Source organism: Pelodiscus sinensis, chromosome 11 (assembly GCF_049634645.1).
Source record: "Pelodiscus sinensis isolate JC-2024 chromosome 11, ASM4963464v1, whole genome shotgun sequence".
NCBI lineage: Eukaryota > Metazoa > Chordata > Testudines > Trionychidae > Pelodiscus > Pelodiscus sinensis.
The window spans coordinates 43345976-43363511 of record NC_134721.1 but is presented as its reverse complement, the minus strand read 5'-3'; the positions used below and the strand labels follow the sequence as shown (position 1 = coordinate 43363511).

General features: G+C 50.7%; 2 protein-coding genes across 2 annotated transcripts; both read right to left on the bottom strand.

Annotated features, from left to right (window-relative positions):
• Positions 1 to 174: 174 nt before the first annotated feature.
• Positions 175 to 3521, bottom strand: RBM15B (RNA binding motif protein 15B). Its single transcript, XM_006122272.4, has one exon. It carries the CDS (start codon positions 3122 to 3124, stop codon positions 437 to 439), a length of 2688 nt encoding a protein of 895 aa, XP_006122334.3. The 5' UTR covers positions 3125 to 3521; the 3' UTR covers positions 175 to 436.
• Positions 3522 to 3642: 121 nt separating this feature from the next.
• MANF (mesencephalic astrocyte derived neurotrophic factor) lies at positions 3643 to 11576 on the bottom strand. Its single transcript, XM_075939461.1, has 4 exons — positions 11414 to 11576; positions 8110 to 8237; positions 6255 to 6396; positions 3643 to 4017 (listed from the first exon to the last, which is right to left on the bottom strand). Exons 1-4 carry the CDS (start codon positions 11499 to 11501, stop codon positions 3833 to 3835), a joined length of 543 nt encoding a protein of 180 aa, XP_075795576.1. The 5' UTR covers positions 11502 to 11576; the 3' UTR covers positions 3643 to 3832.
• Positions 11577 to 17536: the final 5960 nt, after the last annotated feature.

Here is a 17536-nt window from a genome sequence, read left to right as displayed (position 1 = left end):
CATTTCTCTCATACATCATTAAGAAGCCTTCCCCCTACCTTCCAGAGCACCTGGAGAGAGGACGGGGATGTACAGCTCTTAGACACGCGAAAAGGAGGGAGTAATCATCTTTTACCTCTTGGGTGAGGGAACCAGCCCCTCACTGAGCCATAAAAACCAAGACACTGCACAAGATTAAAAATCCATCAGTGAACAAGGCTTTACTGACAACTTTCCATACAGTTAAAAAATAAAAATACAGAACACAGTGGACAGTGTCACATATTAAAAACAAATAAAATGAGATCTATTCAAATGGTATTAAAATTAATTAGAAACTAAAAATCTCACAATTTTGTTTAAGGTTTACTGGGCCTTTGCAAAAATGATTGGTCTTAAAAACAATGGGGCTGTGACACACACAAAGAAAACATGGAATCTGAAGGGACAGTGGGGGCTAGGCAGTGTCTTTGACTATAACTATCACCATATGTTCCTCTTCTAACTTTCCCAATGTCCTTAGTGCTGACTGAAGGTACTGCTGAGAGAATTCACAGGGAGGGAAAGCATAAAGCATGCCTGTGCTGTCTCTGCTCTTTGCCCCTCCCACAGGCAGGCTGATCACCCCAGCAGCCTGCTTCTGTTTCAAGTAAGAGACCAGATTCCTGAGAAGCCTTCGCTGCAAGCCAGGCTCAACAGGAAAGGTCCCTTCAGCCCCTACCCCTCCTTGGGTGGCTTGGGTAGCCAGTAGCACAGCATAACCATTAGGACTGCCTTGTTTAATACGGCGAGTTACTTCATCCAGCTTGGGCTGGTCAAGCCGAAGTCTTTGAGCAATCTTGAGCTGTGTTAACTTCCCACCAGATGAATGGTCTTTTAAGAGCCCACTGATTACACCTAGGTCTCCCTCCAGGATGTGCATAGACGTGGGGAAGCAGCTATTTTTTAGCACAAGAAGCCCATTCCAAGCAAGTTGCAGTGTCTGAGCATATTCTGACAAGTTCTTTACTTTTTTGGTCTCAGATTTTGGCTCCTCGTGAGTTTTTGATTCCGATTCACCAGTCCGATGATTGCGTTCGCTGTCCCTTTTTTTAGGTTGAGGAAGATCAGAAGTTTCACGATGTGGTTTCTCCTCAGATACGTGCCGGTTGTTCTGAAGGGAGTTACTCTGATCCCTCTCTGTTCCAGACTCTGTAGTGTTGTTCTCTTTGCGAACCCTGTCTGGGCTGCGATCTAAAGCTGGCCCACTGGCCTTTGTCCTGCCTCTGTCCTCATAAGGCGAATGAGTAATCCTGCCACGGTCACTGGAAAGACTCCGGCGTTTCCGCCTTTCTTCCCAAGGCTTGGGCACACTGCGGTCACTGTCACTACCCCAACGTTCTCCGCTTCGGCTACGCACAGATCGGCCGTAGCTCTCCAAGTTATTTCTTCGCTCAGCATTTTTGGCAGGACTAGCCCAATCTGCCTCTGCAAAGCTCCTGTCTCTATCTGAGTACAGGAGATGTGGAGGAGTCCTATCTCTCACCCTTAAGTCTTGCTCTAGGCTTCTGTGCCTGCTATATCCATCAGGTAACAGCTCGTAGTGCACTGGGAGTGGTGCAGGCTGGTACTGCTGGGGGTATCTTGTCTCTTCAGCTTTGGCAAAATCCACTCTAAGTCTCCTATCCGGTCCACCCAAGGGGAAGCCCCTCATCTGCGCACAAGCAGCCTGGGCAGCATCCAGGCTCTCGTACTGAATATAGGCAAAGCTATCCCCCTTCACATAATCAATAGTCCTGATGCTACCAAAGCGATCAAACTCTCTAGCAAGGGCAGCCAAGGATGTGCTTGGTCCAAGGCCACCCACCCAGAGTCGTGTAGTAGGATTGGCTTTTCCATAGCCAATTTTGATGGGGTTCCTGCCAACAACCCGGCCAGACATGGCGACCTTGGCCCGGTGGGCCATATCCAAGTTCTGGAACTTGAGAAATGCATAGGCCCCACCTTGGCCTCGAGCAGGGCGCTTGATCACCACCTCCTCAATGATGCCGTACTTCTCAAAAGCACGTCTGAGCTCCACCTCTGAGACATTATGATCCAAATTCCCAATGAACAGATTTCGAGTGGCTCTCTGGTCATCCTCTGGCATCAGATCTTCCTCAGCCACTATGGGGTAGCCATAGGGTCGGCCACGCTCATCATACAACCCGTAATAATCCAGTGCCCTCTCCCGCTCCCGGGAGAGCCCAAGGGCAGCAGCCTCCAAGGCGAAGGCTGCAGCGGCCGCATGAGCATGCCGGGGCCGTGGCTCCCTCAGCAATGGGCTGGCAACAGGCGACAGTGACCTCTGTTTATACTGGTAGGTGCTGTGGATGGGTGGCAGGTAGCCCAGAGGCTCTGGGGAGGGCACAGGCGGGGGTGTGCGGCTCCTGCGACCCCCACGCAAGTACACAGGCTCCACTTTGAGGGGACGGTCGTAGAGAAGCAGCTGCCGGGCCCGGGCGTGCCTGCGGGCATCACGGGCGTCCCCCGGGTGCCGGAAGTTGACGTACGCGACGCGGCCCAGCTCGGGCGTGTGGGAGAGCTTGACGCTGATGTCGCCGGCGCCCCCGCTCGCGAAGCGCTGGAACTGGCGGAAGAGCCCGTCCTCCAGCAGCTGGTCGGGCAGCGCGGTGCTCAGGCCGCTCACCAGCAGCGTCTTGTACTCGCAGGAGCCGGGCGGCTCCACCACCAGCCCCGGCGAGCCCCCCAGCGGGGCCAGCAGCAAGGAGGGCGCCGCCCCCGGGGGCGGCCCGGCGAGCAGCAGCGACGGCGCCACCACGGCCCCCGGCAGGGCCTTGGCCTTGGCGGCCCCCAGCGCCCGCGACGACGACGAGGCGGCGGCCGGGGGCGCGGCCTGGCTGCTGCGGGCGCTGGAGGCCGAGGCGCCGCCCGCCGCGCGGTGGTTGGAGTCGCCGCCCCCGGCCCGCTCGTCCCCGCGGTGGCTGCGGGAGCTGGAGGCGCCGCCGGGCGGGAGCTTGTCGCGGCTGCTGCGGGAGGCGCCCGAGCTGCGGTGCGGGCCGCGCCGGCTGCTGCTCTCCCGCTCGCGCTCGCGGGGCCGCTTGGCGGCGGCCCGGCCCCCCCCCGCGCCGCCCGGGCTGGGGTCCCGCTCGCTGCCCCGCTTCATGGCTCCGGGGCCCGCGGCTCAGCAGGCGCCTCCGGCGGCCGCCGCCATCTTGGACAAAAGGGAAGGAAGGCGGCTCCGGAGTCCGGCCGCCGCGCCGCGCGGGCCACACGTCATCTCCCCGCGCCCCGCTGCATGGCGGCGTCAGGAGCGATGGCGAGTTGGGGCCGCGGCGCCTTCATCACGTGACAAGGGAAGCCCTTCCGTCGTCCGCGGGGGGGAGGAGTCACGTGATAGACAAGGACCAATGGAGAAAGCGATCATTACGTCCTCGCCTTCGGACGGGACCAACTGAGAGGGAGCCGCAGGGGAACTAAGGGCGGTGGCCGGCCGGGCCTTACGCATCCAGGCAGCGGCCATAGCGCTCCTCGCCCCCCACCCAGGGCGGGGCGAACCCTGTGGAACCGGCCTCGTGTATCCAGCCCCTCCCACGCCGGACCCCGCCCCGCCCCGCCCGCCTCAGCGCGCGCCCAGGCGGCCTGTGCCGCTCCCCCCCCCCCGCGGCGCAGAGAGAGACCCGCTTCCTTTCACACTTTAATACAAAAGTCTCCGCGGCGGCACCACCCGCAGGCGGCCCCGCAATACAAAGGGGGGGGGGGGGGAGACGAGCCGGTCACCCCGCCCGGCCTGGCCGCCCGCTGCAATAACTTACAAAAAGGGGCAAGAGGGACCCCACCGAGAACAGCGCAATGGGGGCGGGGGGGGGGGGGGTCAGAGATCCGTCCGGGAGCTGGCGGCCTTCGGAGCGTACTTAGGCATCAGTTCATTGATTTTGCGAATATAGTCTGACTTCTCTGCACAGCCCTTGCACGTTTCCCCCCAGTCATCCAGGATCTTCTTCAGCTCCTTCACTCTCAGTTTCTTCAGGTCCACAGTGCTCAGGTCAATCTGCTTGTCTGAAGAGTGAGGGGGGAACATTGGTTATTCAAAATGAGTAAAAACAAGCCTATTACAGGCGGTCAAGATTAACTAGATAACATATTAATGAAGTGGACAGGACAGTAAAGTGTGTTTGAGTTTTGTCCCCTTCAGTGGAGAAGGCCTATTCTTGAGGACATTAAAAACAAGGCACTGCCTCACTGATACAATCTACATTACAATGAATGGAATATAAAAACAGAAAGGAAGGGGAGAGGAAAAGGGAAATAAGATTTAAACAAACATACCAGGGGTGTTATTTTGCAATGAGGCAGGCCAACAAGATGACACGAAACTGAAGACAATTTTACACATTAGGACATATGGAATCAGTGAAGAGGCTGGCACGTTATACTGCTTTAGTCAGAGCTAGGTAGGGTTGTTGCTTATCAGTTCCAGGGAATTGGTGGGTGCTGGAACAGCGCCCCACCTGCTGCAGGCAGGACCCTGCCTCAGTTCCACAAGGGGCCTGCTGTGGGCAGGGACTGTTCTCATCTGGAACAGCCTGGCTGTGTCTAGACTGACAAGTTTTTCTGCAAAATCATCTGCTTTTGGGGAAAAACTTGCCAGCTGTCTACATTAGCCACTTGAATTTCCGCAAAAGCACTGACGATCTCATGCAAGATTGTCAGTGCTTTTGGCGGAAATACTATGCTGCTCCCATTCGGGCAAAAGTCTTTTTCCAAAAGACTTTTGCGCAAAAGGGCCAGTGTAGACAGCAGAGATCTCTTTCCCACAAAAAAGCCCCGATGGCAAAAATGTCGGGGCTTTTTTGCAGAAAAGCGCATCTAGATTGGCCACAGACTCTTTTCCGCAAAAAGTGCTTTTGCGGAAAAGCGTCCTGCCAATCCGGATGCTCTTTTCCAAAAATGCTTTTAACGGAAAACTTTTCCCTTAAAAGCATTTCCAGAAAATTATGCCAGTGTAGACGTAGCCCCTCTGTCTATGGGGAGTCCAGGCGCCCCACAGAAAGGGGCTGCTCTAGCAGAAGGTGGAAGCTAGGACCTGGTGACAGACCCAGCCTCAGTGTGGGGCTGGGGCCAGGAGCTGCTCCAGCTGGACTGAAGCAGTCCCCAGCCCGGATTCCAGTTTAGTCGTTAAACCGGTTAAAGGTTAGGTTGACCTAACCTTTAACTGGTTAACCAGGATTTTACATCCCTAGTGAGAGCAGCAGAAGAGGAAAGAATATTTTGAGCAGTTTTGTTGGAGCAGAACTGGAAGGCAGACTTTTAGGGAATCAAGAGGGACCATTAAAAATGAAAATTAGTCTCTTGTAAATATCTTTAGATAGGATTTGGTAACAAGAAGCTTGTAGTCAACACTAGGGAGGGTGAACATGTACATGTGTACTGGGTTAACCAGTGAGGCTCATCAGTTAATGTGCACAGTTACATGGTCCCACCTGCCCCACTGCCTCTGTATGCGGTTTCACGGTTACCTGAATAAATGCATTTAACAACTGCAGCCAATAGCCTTAGGCCTAGTTAATCTGTAATGAGGCTGGGTTGTTCCCCACAAAAATCTTTCCTATGTACTATTCTACACTCCAAATAAGAGTCTCCCAACTAGAGGCCAAGGGCTAAAGGCACAAAGGGGACTTAGGCCTTTGCTATGCTCACTACTGCAGTGCTGCACTGCTCAATGGCATTCATGGCCCCCACACATTGTATGAGGAGAGACACACACAAGAAAGGGACTCTTAGAAGCCAACAAGCTAACCAGGAAGCTGCCCAAGACAGCCAAGAGCAAAATGAAAAATGTGCTCTGAGCACACCTGCTGGATTGGGCTCTTTAGGCAAGACAGGTGGGAGCCAGCTTATTTGAAAATCCTGGCAGGGCTCCATGCAACTTGTTAGCTGTGGGACAGTATTAGGACTTAGGCAGCAGCCAAGCAGTGGTTTTGTGAACATCAGTGGTGCCTTCATGATGGACCTAGGCAGCTAGGGGACTCACTGAGAGTCTAGGATTTTACCTAATCCCAGGCATAAACAATGTTGCAGCCTAGATAAACCGATGTCTGTTGAAGAACTCCGAGTTGGATGTAAGCAAGTAGTCAACTATCACTATTGGCTACTTGCTCATCACCTTCCCCCCTCCACTTCAGCTCTGCAATATTAAGGGACAGGGTGCAAGTTCGTTACTTATCAGAACAAAGAACCATACTGTAGAAAAGCCCAACTATTTAACCACTTAGCTAATGTCTGCCCAAACTCACCATATTTTAGCTCACAGATCTGGCTGTCTTTCTTCTTCAGTTTCTCACAGATCTTCTCCACAGGGATGTGGTGACTCAGAGGTTTTGATACCTCATTAACCATTTTGGTGGCTGCATCACTGGTGGCCCCAAGGTAATAGCACTACAGTGGAAGAAAAGAATGAGGTGTCTAGTGATACTGAGGGAAAAGGATGCTTCAGAAGGATTCAGCTGATTTTTTTGGTTGCCTCCTCCCTCCCTCCCAAACACCCTGAGTTTTCTGCTTTACAAATCTCTCAGTCTTGCCATGCTTCTACCCGAGAGTGTTTTATCCAGTGGAGGTATCATCTCCAGCCTGATTCTGGCCTGCATATTTATACCTGCCTCTGGAAATTTCCACTACATGCATCTGACAAAGTGGGTCTTTACCCATGAAAGCTTATGCTCCAACACTTCAGTTTGTCTATAAGGTGCCACAGGACTCCTCGCCACTTATCCAGTGGAGTAGACAATACTACTGGTAAAGACTCTGAACCCTGCTGCTTTGGTTTGGATTTCTAGAGCGAGCTAAGTGAAGGGGGGGGGGGGGGAAGGGAATAGGAATAGCAGCCCCATGTTCACTCTACAGCCTGGAACACCTTAGCACCATAAGGAGCAGAGAGAACACGCTGCGAAGAAATGGCTTATCTGGCCTTTTCTCAAGCACATTTTGAACAGATGAGGTTGCAGCATTTGTTGGTAGAGAATATTTCTGCACAAGTCCCAGTACTACTATGAGAAAAGTGGACTTCACATTATGTTGAGGATGGTGGTCCTATTTCCTCCCTCCCCTGCCCGGTTATGTTTCATCTGAACTGAGCTGAAGGCAGTTTTCTCAGTTCAAGAACAGCTTGTCTTAAGTATGTCCCTAAGGATGCCTGACAAAGTCAGCGATAGTTCTCTTCAGAGATCAGTGGGCCTTTCTACTTGGGACATTCCATTTTGAAACCATTCTGGACTGCTTTCAATTAGCACTTTCCTCTGCCCATTTCCCTGTTCAAGGGTTGATAAGCATACATATTTAAACATAGTTTGTACAGAATCTAGATGCATCACGTAATGCTCAAGGGGTGCTGTAGAAAATTAAAATTTCATAAAAAAAAGCTCACTGCCCTTCAGTTACAGGGAGAAATTAGGTCAACCAACGGAAAACTGGGTTTTTTTTGGTATGGTGGGGAGGGACTGCATCCCTCCTCAAATCTTTCCTGTGTAGGCCTACACTGTACACACAACCAAGCAAGAGACTTTCCCAGTTTCTACACACTTCTACACTTCTACTACTATAATCTTAAGGATTATTTTGCAAAAGAGATGGTGATAGATTATTATAGTTTGAAACTGCATAATCCGACTTCCCTTGTCCAGCAACACCCCTGTCCCGACAATGTAGAGGTGACCCTGTGAGAATACTCAAGGGGATAAGCTGTTGAGCTGAGGCCAGGAGTGCTGCCAGACTAGGGAGCCAAGAGACCCGCTGGGAGAAGCACAGAGCCCCTGGTCACCAGGGCTAGAGCAGCAGTCAGCGGAGTAGCTGTACAAGCCCCCGGCAGCAGTGGGAGTCCCTCAGGTGGCAGCAGAGATGCTGTGGGAAGAGCATGAAGCCTGGGGAGGAGGGTGAGGGGAGAGCACGGAGCCCCAGAGGGTAGCAGAGCCATTGGGGGAAAAGCAGAGCTCCCTTCTGCCAGGGGGAGAGCAGAAACCCCTGGGCAGTAGTGGGGCAGCCAGAAGGAAAAGCAGAGTCTTGGGCACACTGACTTCCCCCATCTGGCAAATTCCCTTGTTCAGGACCAGTTAGGTCCTGAGGGTACCAGACCAGGGAAGTTCATCCTGTACTCACCAGTCGGTTCTCTTTGCCTTTTGCTTCTTTGCAGGATTTCAAGAGTTCTTTTTCAACATTAGCTGGTGTGAACTCAACATCCTTGTCCTTTAGACTTTGGTAGAATCTTCCCAGGAATGTAACACACACTAAAAGAGAGAAAAGATGGAAAGATTCATAATGTGCGCACTAACCTGAAAGCAGTACTTGGGGAAAACTCCTATGTGAAAACAAGAGAATGGTTTTGAGACTGAGGTTCGGACAGACTGCATTAGCAACCATAAACCTATCCTCTTCAAGCTGCACACGTAACAATTACGCCACAGTAAAACTTTAGGAGCATGAATGAGGACAGGCGATTCATATACATCTCTCACCCACCTTGTCTCACTAATACTTGAAACAGAGAAAAGAAACAGATCCACTGAGACCCGAGAAAAGAAAACCCATCAATGGCATTCATGTAACATACTAGAAGAACAGCATGGATTCAGCTGCAAGAATACAATACAGAGTTTCTAGCAGCAAACAATATAGGAAACACTGCCAGTGGTGGGCGGGAGGAGCCAATTTAATGCCCAGACTTACATAACCTTCGCTCTCAAAAAAAAAAAAAAAACCACACCACACACCTCAATGTCAATCCAAGATTTACAACACTATTCTAAAAATTACATACTCTTATCCATGCCGACTCCATGTTTATGATCTCTCAAGTATCAGAGGGGTAGCAGTATTAGTCTGAATCTGCAAGAACAATGAGAAGTCCTGTGGCACCTTATAGACTAACAGTTTTATTGGCGCATAAGCTTTCGTGGGCAAAGACCCACTTTGTCAGATGCATGTAGTGGAAGTGGGTCTTTGCCCATGAAAGCTTATGCTCATATGATCTCTCAGTCACTATAGATCAAGTCCACTCCGTTTACAAAATGAAAAAAAAGTTTTGTTTAAAATTGTCAGTTTTGGAAACTCAACCTTGACTTCAACATCACCGGTATGAAAAGGTATTCAGGCCAAATGAACCCCTTGGCAGCACCCTTTCATCACGGAGGTAACAGGACTGCAAGACAAGGTTCCCTACAATTACCCAATCTGGAGGGGAGGGCCAGAAATGGCACAAGTTAGGGCTTCCAGACACTTTACTGATACCAGGAGAAGGAATCAACTGTTTTCTATGGCCTCCAGTTACTGTTACACTCAATTCCAAAGTCAAGGGAAGGCACAAGGAAATGGAAAATACAAGACCACTTATTGGAGCCACACAAGACTAAGATGTTTACACTCCAAATGGGTAACACTGGCAGAAAGCATAATTTGAACCCCCTTCACAGCTGAACTTTTTCTAGCTGCACAGAATCCTTTTTGGCCACTTCAGGTTACTTCTCTCACATGGTACTTCAAGCTGTTCTTGTGCTGTAATCTAGCATTTGTATAGGAGAGCTTCAAGAGATTCCAGATGCTGCAGGGAAGGATATTGGTGACCAAGTTACTTCTGAACCAGAGTTCCAGCATGTTGTTGGTAGCTTTAGCAGCCCAGTGCCTTGTAACATCATTCAGACAAGGTGAAACGGAAGAAACTATGGCATTTTTTTTTTGCAGCAGCAGCGCAAAATTCCAGAACTGCAGGGAAAATCCAAGTTGGGTAACTATAGCTTTAAAGTTACTCGTAGAGTTCCATTTGCTGAGTGTTAGTCACCATGGAATCTCATTTACATTATGTAAGGAGACAAATTTTTTAAAATTAAGTTTCACTTATCAAGTCAGGCATGCAATTTACTAGGGATGCCCAATCCTGTTTAATTGGCTAACAAGTTAAATATATTGTTTAGTGGGTTAACTGAATAAAGGAGAGCACCTGTGGAGGCTGCTCCAACTGGGCTGGAGCAGTTCCTCTCCCCCTCTCCCTTGTCCCTGGTATGCCTTCCCTCCCTCTCTCACCCCTCCACAGGGCTGGTGCAGCCTCTTGCCCATGGCAAGTGGGGAGCTGCTCCAGCCCCACTGAATAAAACCCTCACATTCCTACAATTTACATATTCACTTGAAAATAGTCAAGGGTCACTTTTCTCCTTTATTGACCTGCCAATAATCAAGTTCAAAATTCACTTCCTTACCTTTACCACAAAACATTTAATCAGACCATCCCCCACCTTCCCTACTTGGCTTAATTTGGAGCTTTTCAGGAATTACAGAGGAAACACCCTAAACCCAGGACATGAGAGTTACCTGAAAAACTGAGTATGGAATGGACCTTTAGTGGAGGTGAATTGTGAAATAAGAGCAATTAAGAAAACAAACCGTGGGATAGGCTACTAAATTGCAGTCTTTAGAGGCAGATTTTAAAGGTATTTAGACACTTGAAGATGGGCATCAAAATACTGTCCAAAAATCTACATTCTGGCCTCAGAACTGCAGGAGACATGAAGCTGTTCTGGCCTCTGCCGCAGACACTGCCAGGCCCTTAGGGGAACCCCCTTCCAGCAGCCTCCCTTCCCCCAACCCAGCCTAGCCTCCCCCCGGCAGCCTCCCTTCCCCCAACCCAGCCTATCCCCCCCCCGCAGCCTCCCTTCCCCCAATCCAGTCCAGCCCCCCCCCGCAGCCTCCCTTCCCCCAACCCAGTCCAGCCTCCCCCCCCGCAGCCTCCCTTCCCCCAACCCAGTCCAGCCTCCCCCCCCGCAGCCTCCCTTCCCCCAACCCAGCCCTCCCCCCGCAGCCTCCCTTCCCCCCCAGCCCAGCCCTCCCCCCGCAGCCTCCCTTCCCCCCCAGCCCAGTCCAGCCCTCCCCCCGCAGCCTCCCTTCCCCCCCAGCCCAGTCCAGCCCTCCCCCCGCAGCCTCCCTTCCCCCCCAGCCCAGTCCAGCCCTCCCCCCGCAGCCTCCCTTCCCCCCCAGCCCAGCCCTCCCCCCGCAGCCTCCCTTCCCCCAACCCAACCCAGCCCCCCCCCCGCAGCCTCCCTTCCCCCAACCCAACCCAGCCCCCCCCCCGCAGCCTCCCTTCCCCCAACCCAACCCAGCCCCCCCCCGCAGCCTCCCTTCCCCCAACCCAACCCAGCCCCCCCCCGCAGCCTCCCTTCCCCCAACCCAACCCAGCCCCCCCCCCGCAGCCTCCCTTCCCCCAACCCAACCCAGCCCCCCCCCGCAGCCTCCCTTCCCCCAACCCAACCCAGCCCCCCCCCGCAGCCTCCCTTCCCCCAACCCAGCCCCCCCCCCGCAGCCTCCCTTCCCCCAACCCAGCCCCCCCCCGCAGCCTCCCTTCCCCCAACCCAGCCCCCCCCCGCAGCCTCCCTTCCCCAGGGCAGAGACTCGCCCGCGCGGCGCCCCCCCCGCTCACCCTCGCAGTCCCCCTCCCGCAGGGCCCGGCTGCCGGCCGGGAGCAGGATCAGGGCCAACGCCGCCCAGAGCCCGTTGGCCGCCCGCATCCTGCCGCTCCGCACCCGGCTGCCTCAGGCGCGCGCGCCGCTCTACGACCCTGTAGCACCGGAGCCTTGACAACACGCACCGCCTATCCGCCACCCCATTGGCTACTGCCGGCGTCTCCCTCACGCTTCGCGCTCCCATTGGCTAACCCTTCTCCGGGCCTCCACGCTCCCTTTCCTGATTGGTCACTCGGCAGCCGAGACGGGAGAGTTGGCGGCCGCTGATTGGAAGAGCGGCGCAGAACGGCTTCAGCCGGCGGTCTCCAGGAAACGGAACAACCCCCGGGAGGCGCCATATTTGTGAGGAGCGCGGTCGTGTCATGATGGGGGGGGGAGGGGCTCTGTGCAGCCGCCATCTTTGTGCGGGGCAAGCTCCGTGCCAGGAGCCGGAAGCCACGAGGAAGAGAGCAGGGGTCCCGGGATCCTCGTGCGGGACGGAACCTACGTCACGGGCAGGCGTCGCCCTGAAGCCGGGGGATGGGCTGAGCCTATCAGGGCCGGCAGAGGGCGCTGGGGTCTCCCCTCCCCCCGGCCAGGCCCCGACGGGTCCTAGTGTCCGTCCCGCTCTGCCTGTCCGGCCCCTGGGTCGGGAGGGAGGGGCGTGGAGAAAGCCACTGAGGGAAAGTGAGTCGCTTGCCCCACAGGCACTAGGGCACCAGATGAGAGGAGCCAGCAGCCGGTTTCAGACAAACCAAAGGAAGTTTTTCCTTCACTCAGCTCACAGTTAACCTGTGGAACTCCTTGCCAGAGGATGTTGTGAAGGCCAGGACTTTAGCAGGGGTCAAAAAAAGAACTAGTTAGGTCCATCTGGGGCACCTGGCATTGGCCACTGTCAGGCAGACAGGATACGGGTCTGATGGACCTTTGGTCTGACCGGGTATGGCCTTTCTTATATTAAAAGGGGCACTTCTGTAGAAGGCCATGTTCCTTGAGCCTTGAGTTTCCCATAATTAATAAAATCATATCCGGGCATGCCAGGTTGGTGACTGATGAATATGTCTTGCTCCCAAAGGTATCCAGCCTTTTCCAGTCCCCATCGCAGGGGGTCAATTTGGTGGGATGTTTCTTGCTTCCTGTGTTAACTAGATGTAGTGTGATGGAGTTGGGTTTCAGATGCTGAAACAGGAAATCTGCTTCTTTGAAAGTGATGTTTTTGTCAGTTCTCTTGCTTGGTGGTGTGGTGGAGGCTGGTGTCTGCCAGATGATTTTGACAAGATCTAGAATTGCCTCAGTAACCGGGAGGGCAATTCTGGGAGGAGGAGGTGTCCAAAATATCCATCAGCTTGTGGTGTATCTGCCATCGCCTGAAGAGACGCTATAGCTCATTCGTCACCCCCTGTGCAATGTCTTGGAAGTTACTGAAATTATCAGCTTGTGATGATGTGTATGGGTAGAGGCAAGAGGATTACAGCCTCATCTGACAACAATGAGAAGTTTGTTGGAGGGGGTAAGCATCCCCTTTGAGCCTTTCTTCCTATTCTGAAACTCTAGGTTCTATAGGAGAGTATCTGGCAAACGCTCTGATACACACTAGATACCAATGAAGTATGGGATCTGTACATTGCCCAAGGAACCCCATATGGCCTTTGGGGAGGGGGAAGAGGAAGGACATGGGTGGTGTGGGGTACCCAAGGGGATATGTACCACAATCATGGGTTGGCACAATGTAATCGAGGAGGACCCTTGTATTGTGATTGCAGAGTACGATGAGAGGCCAGGGAAATTACATCCTCCTGCCACTGTCAGAATCATCACTAGGTAAGGGTGGCGTTGACTGTGGTATCAGGATTACATTGCCCAGAGGCAACCAGAGGTGTGTGTGGTACCAGGACCTTGGTATTGAGTAATGGGAATTGTGGTTTGTCCTCATCTGGGCTATAGGGCAACAAAACTCTTGTGGTACCATCAGCAAACTTGGTGTCTCAAAGGAATGTTTATGGTACATTGTTGGTACCACTGGTTGTGAAGGTGCAGAGCATTCTATAGCCAGGAGCTTTGTTCCGTCTGGTACCAAGAGTTTTTCTCAGTGTCACTCCTTTGATGAGATTCAGCATTTGTCCTTAGGGAGTATATAAGTAACCTGATGCTCTTGGTACTTGCTTCGGAGCCACCGGTACTGAGGTGGTTACACTGGGGAGCCCCGCTGGCTGGCCAGTGACCCAGTTTGGGGCCCTTGGGCTCTTTTTTTCTTTCCTTTCTAGAGCGATCCTACTGGCCTTTTCCATGACTCCACCTCCTTTGAAGTTGAAGGCTTCACGGTCCCATGGAGGCTGAAGTGCCTTCTCCAAAGGAGGAGTTTTAACTTGTGCTCTTGGTTCCTGCCAGACCTCAGGTTTAGCTGGTGGCAGAGGGAGCATTTCTGAGGGTCATAGAACTCTCCTACCCCCTAGACACAGTGAGAATGTCTGTCTGTTATTGGAACCGACTTCTTGCAGAAGAGACACCTCTGGAAGTTGGGCATGAGAGGAGCGGATGGCTGGCTATCGCTCTTTAGAAGTGAGGAATGCAGAAGAAAATTCTTTCCTCTTCCTTCCCCCCCAGACAGGGTGGGAAATGTAAACAAAAGTTCATTTTCCTGTTTTACCCTTTTGGGATAAAAAGAAAAGGAAACAAACTATTAAGGAGAACAAAAGAAACCAAACCAACTGCTACTTATGCTGATGATGCAGATAAGGAAGGGACAACTGCTCCCTTCACGAGGCCAAAGGCAGTGGAGAAGGAACTGAAGAGCCCTGCAAATCTGCGGAAATCCACATCGCATTTCTGCAGATAGGGATGCAGATGTGGATACAAATTTTGTGTCTAGAACCCTGCAGGTCTGTGGATATCGCTTTATATCCACTGGTATCTGCATACAAAATCTTGTATCCAGGCAACATCTCTGATTAGAGGTACAGGTACAGTTACAATGAAGGACCCTACGGACACTACTCAAAAAAGTATCTAAAATTTTTGGATGTCCAACATGAGATATCCCTTTGGGTGTGTCTAGACTACTGAGTTTTGTCGACAAAAGTGGACTTTTGTTGACAAAACTATACCTGCGTCTACACTACCGCTGAGTTCTGTCGACATAACGTCGACAGAACTAAGTAGTTTTGTCGACGCTGGTAAACCTCATTTTACGAGGCATAACACCTTCTGTCGACAGAGTTCTGTTGACAGAAGGTGTTATTGCCTGTAGAGTTGCGTCTAGACTACAGGGTTTTGTCGACAAAGCAGCTTGCTTTGTCGACAAAACTGAATGTGTCTAGACGCTCTATGTCAACAGAAGTTTTGTCGACAGTATCTGTCGACAAAACTTCCATCGACAAAACCCTGTAGTCTAGACGTACCCTTTGCCTTGATTTTAAGAGGTACTGACTTTCTATAGCTCCTACTGACTTCAGCAGGGACATGGCAGCTCTAAAATAAGGCTCAAATTGTCTGAAGTTAGACACGCAAAAATTGAGTGGCCAGTTTAAAAAAATTTGTTCTGTGACTTTCTCCGGGCCACAGAGCTAGAAGAGGAACTTGGAAGTTTCTAATTCTCTAATTATTATTATTTGTATTTTTCTATTTCTTGAAAGGCACATGTCCCACAAACAGATAAGATCCTGCCCCGAGAGCTTCCTGTCTAAATAGACAAAGGATGGGTAAGGTTCAGAGAAACAAAGGGATTTGTCTGTGGTCACATAGCAGGCCAGTGGTAGAGCCAGGAATAGAACCGAGGGTTTTTGGCTCCTAACACACTGTACCCTTTCCCATTAAACCATATCTCTTATTGACCATTCTTCTGTGCTATGCTACATCTGCACTGTTATTTTATCATTATTAGTGATTTTCTTTAATTGGCACCTGTGTCATTAGTAGTACCTTAGATTACTAGAACTGAAAGGGTTTTAAAAATGAACATAGGTTTTCCATCCTTAAGGCTGTTTGTTTCCTGTTTGCACTTCATTCAGTGTGGGCCATAGAAACAGACTAATCAGTTTCATGTTTATTTCCAGTTAATTTCGTTTCCACCATATTCCAGAATTTGGGTCCAAAGCACTACCTGTAAATGGCTGAGATGACTTTCCCTTTAAACTAGCTAGATCATTTGCTTATTCTACTTGCATTGTTTTTGGCAGACTGTTAGAACACTACTAGTCATCACCTACAGCCCCCAGCTTAAACCCTCCAGTGCATAATTAGCAATCTACAACCTATACTGGAAAATGATCCCTCACGCTCTCAGACTTTGGGAGACAGGCCAAACTATGTCTACAGACAGCCCCTTCCCCCATCCTTAAGCAAGTACTTACCAGCAGCCATACACCACAGATACACTCACCTAGGAACCTACCCCTGCTACAAATCCCATTGCCAACACTGTCCACACATCTGTACAAGCAACACCATCACAGGAGCTAACCACATCAGCCATAGCTTCAGGGGCTCATACAACTGCACATCCACTAATGTGAGCTATGCCATCAAGTGCCAGCAATGTAGGCATCAAGTGCCCTCTGCCATATATATTGGCCAAACTGGAAACTCTCTGCTACAAAGGATTAATGGACACAAATCAGTCACACATAAATCTACAGGGGAACATTTTAACCTCTCTACTTTGGAACGGTTCCCATATGAAGAGAGATTAAAAAGACTGGGACTTTTCAGCTTAGAAAAGAGGAGACTAAGGGTGGGGGGATAAGATAGACGTCTATAAAATCATGACTGATGTGGAGAAAGTGAATAAGGAAAAGTTATTTACTTCTTTCCATAACATAAGAACTAGGGGCCTCCACACGAAATTAATAGGCAGCAGGTTTAAAACAAACACAAGGAAGTACTGCTTCACACAATGCACAGTCAACCTGTGGAACTCTGCCAGAGGATGTTGTGAAGGCCAGGAATTTAACAGGGTTCAAAAAAGAGCTAGATAAATGCATGGAGGTTAGGGCCATTAATGGCTATTAGCCAGCATGGGTAGGAATGGTGTCCCTAGCCTCTGTCAGAAGCTGGCAATGGGCAACAGGGGTGGGATCACTTGATGATTCCCTGTTCTGTTCATGCCCTTTGGGAGCACTTAGCATTGGCCACTGTCGGCAGACAGGATACTGGGCTAGCTGGACCTTTGGTCTGACCCAGTATGACCGTTCTTATTCAATAATGGATTTAAAAGTAGTCATTTTTCTATGAAGGAATTTTATCACTCAATTACAGAGGGAGACCGTTGAACTGGAATTCATTTACAAGTTTGACACCATCAACTTGGGCTTGAATAAAGATATTAAGTGGTTAATGCACTATAAAGGCAATTTCCCATGCTTTTGCTATTCATGTTTACACATCAAAAGCCATGAACAGGACACATACAGCCTGATTCAATTAGTGTCATTAATACTAGTCCTATAATTGACAGGTAACTGCTTTTGCTGTTAGATATACTCTGGATTCTGTAATTTCCACTCCAACTCCTCTGATGAAGTTGGTTTTACACATGAAAGCTCTTAGCCCTGGTCTACAGTAGGGAGTTATTTTGAAATAACAAGCAGAGCAGCCACACTACCAAGCCCGTTATTTCACAATAAAGGGCTGGTTATTTCGAAATAAGGACTCCTGCTTTTCAGGAGGAATAACGCTAATTTCAAAATAGTTATCGTGGTAGTGTGGATGCTCCATTGCTGTTATTTCGAAATAACTACTCTCCAGTGCTTCCTGGTGCCCTGAGTTGTGGTAGCACATCCACATTAAGGGAGCCTGCCTTGGACTAATTTCGAGGCTTCTCGGTAGTGTGGACACAGTATTTTGGAATAGTTATTTTGGGAGTTGTTGTTTCAAAATAAGTTATTTTGAAATAATTTCCTAGTATAGGAAAGCCTTAAGGTGCCACAGGACTGTTTGTTGTTACATTTACTCGAATCCTTCCTGTATGTCACCGTGACTCGTTTTGTTTGAAATCCACATTTCTGCTATTTAAATGTTCAAACACACGTTGGTGATCTAGAGTGAATCTGTTTCCCCATTAAACGTCACAGCCCTGCTGGAAACAATGGGACTTGTAAAAATAA

What these genes read in the sequence shown, in the direction of transcription:
- MANF (XM_075939461.1), bottom strand. Translation starts at nt 11,501, where the DNA reads ATGCGGGCGGCCAACGGGCTCTGGGCGGCGTTGGCCCTGATCCTGCTC. An exon ending in AAGGCAAAGAGAACCGACTG is followed by an intron (nt 6,397 to 8,109) that starts GTGAGTACAGGA and finishes CTTCCACTGTAG; the next exon opens with TGCTATTACCTTGGGGCCAC. An exon ending in GATCTGTGAGCTAAAATATG is followed by an intron (nt 4,018 to 6,254) that starts GTGAGTTTGGGC and finishes CTCACTCTTCAG; the next exon opens with ACAAGCAGATTGACCTGAGC.
- RBM15B (XM_006122272.4), bottom strand. Translation starts at nt 3,124, where the DNA reads ATGAAGCGGGGCAGCGAGCGGGACCCCAGCCCGGGCGGCGCGGGGGGG.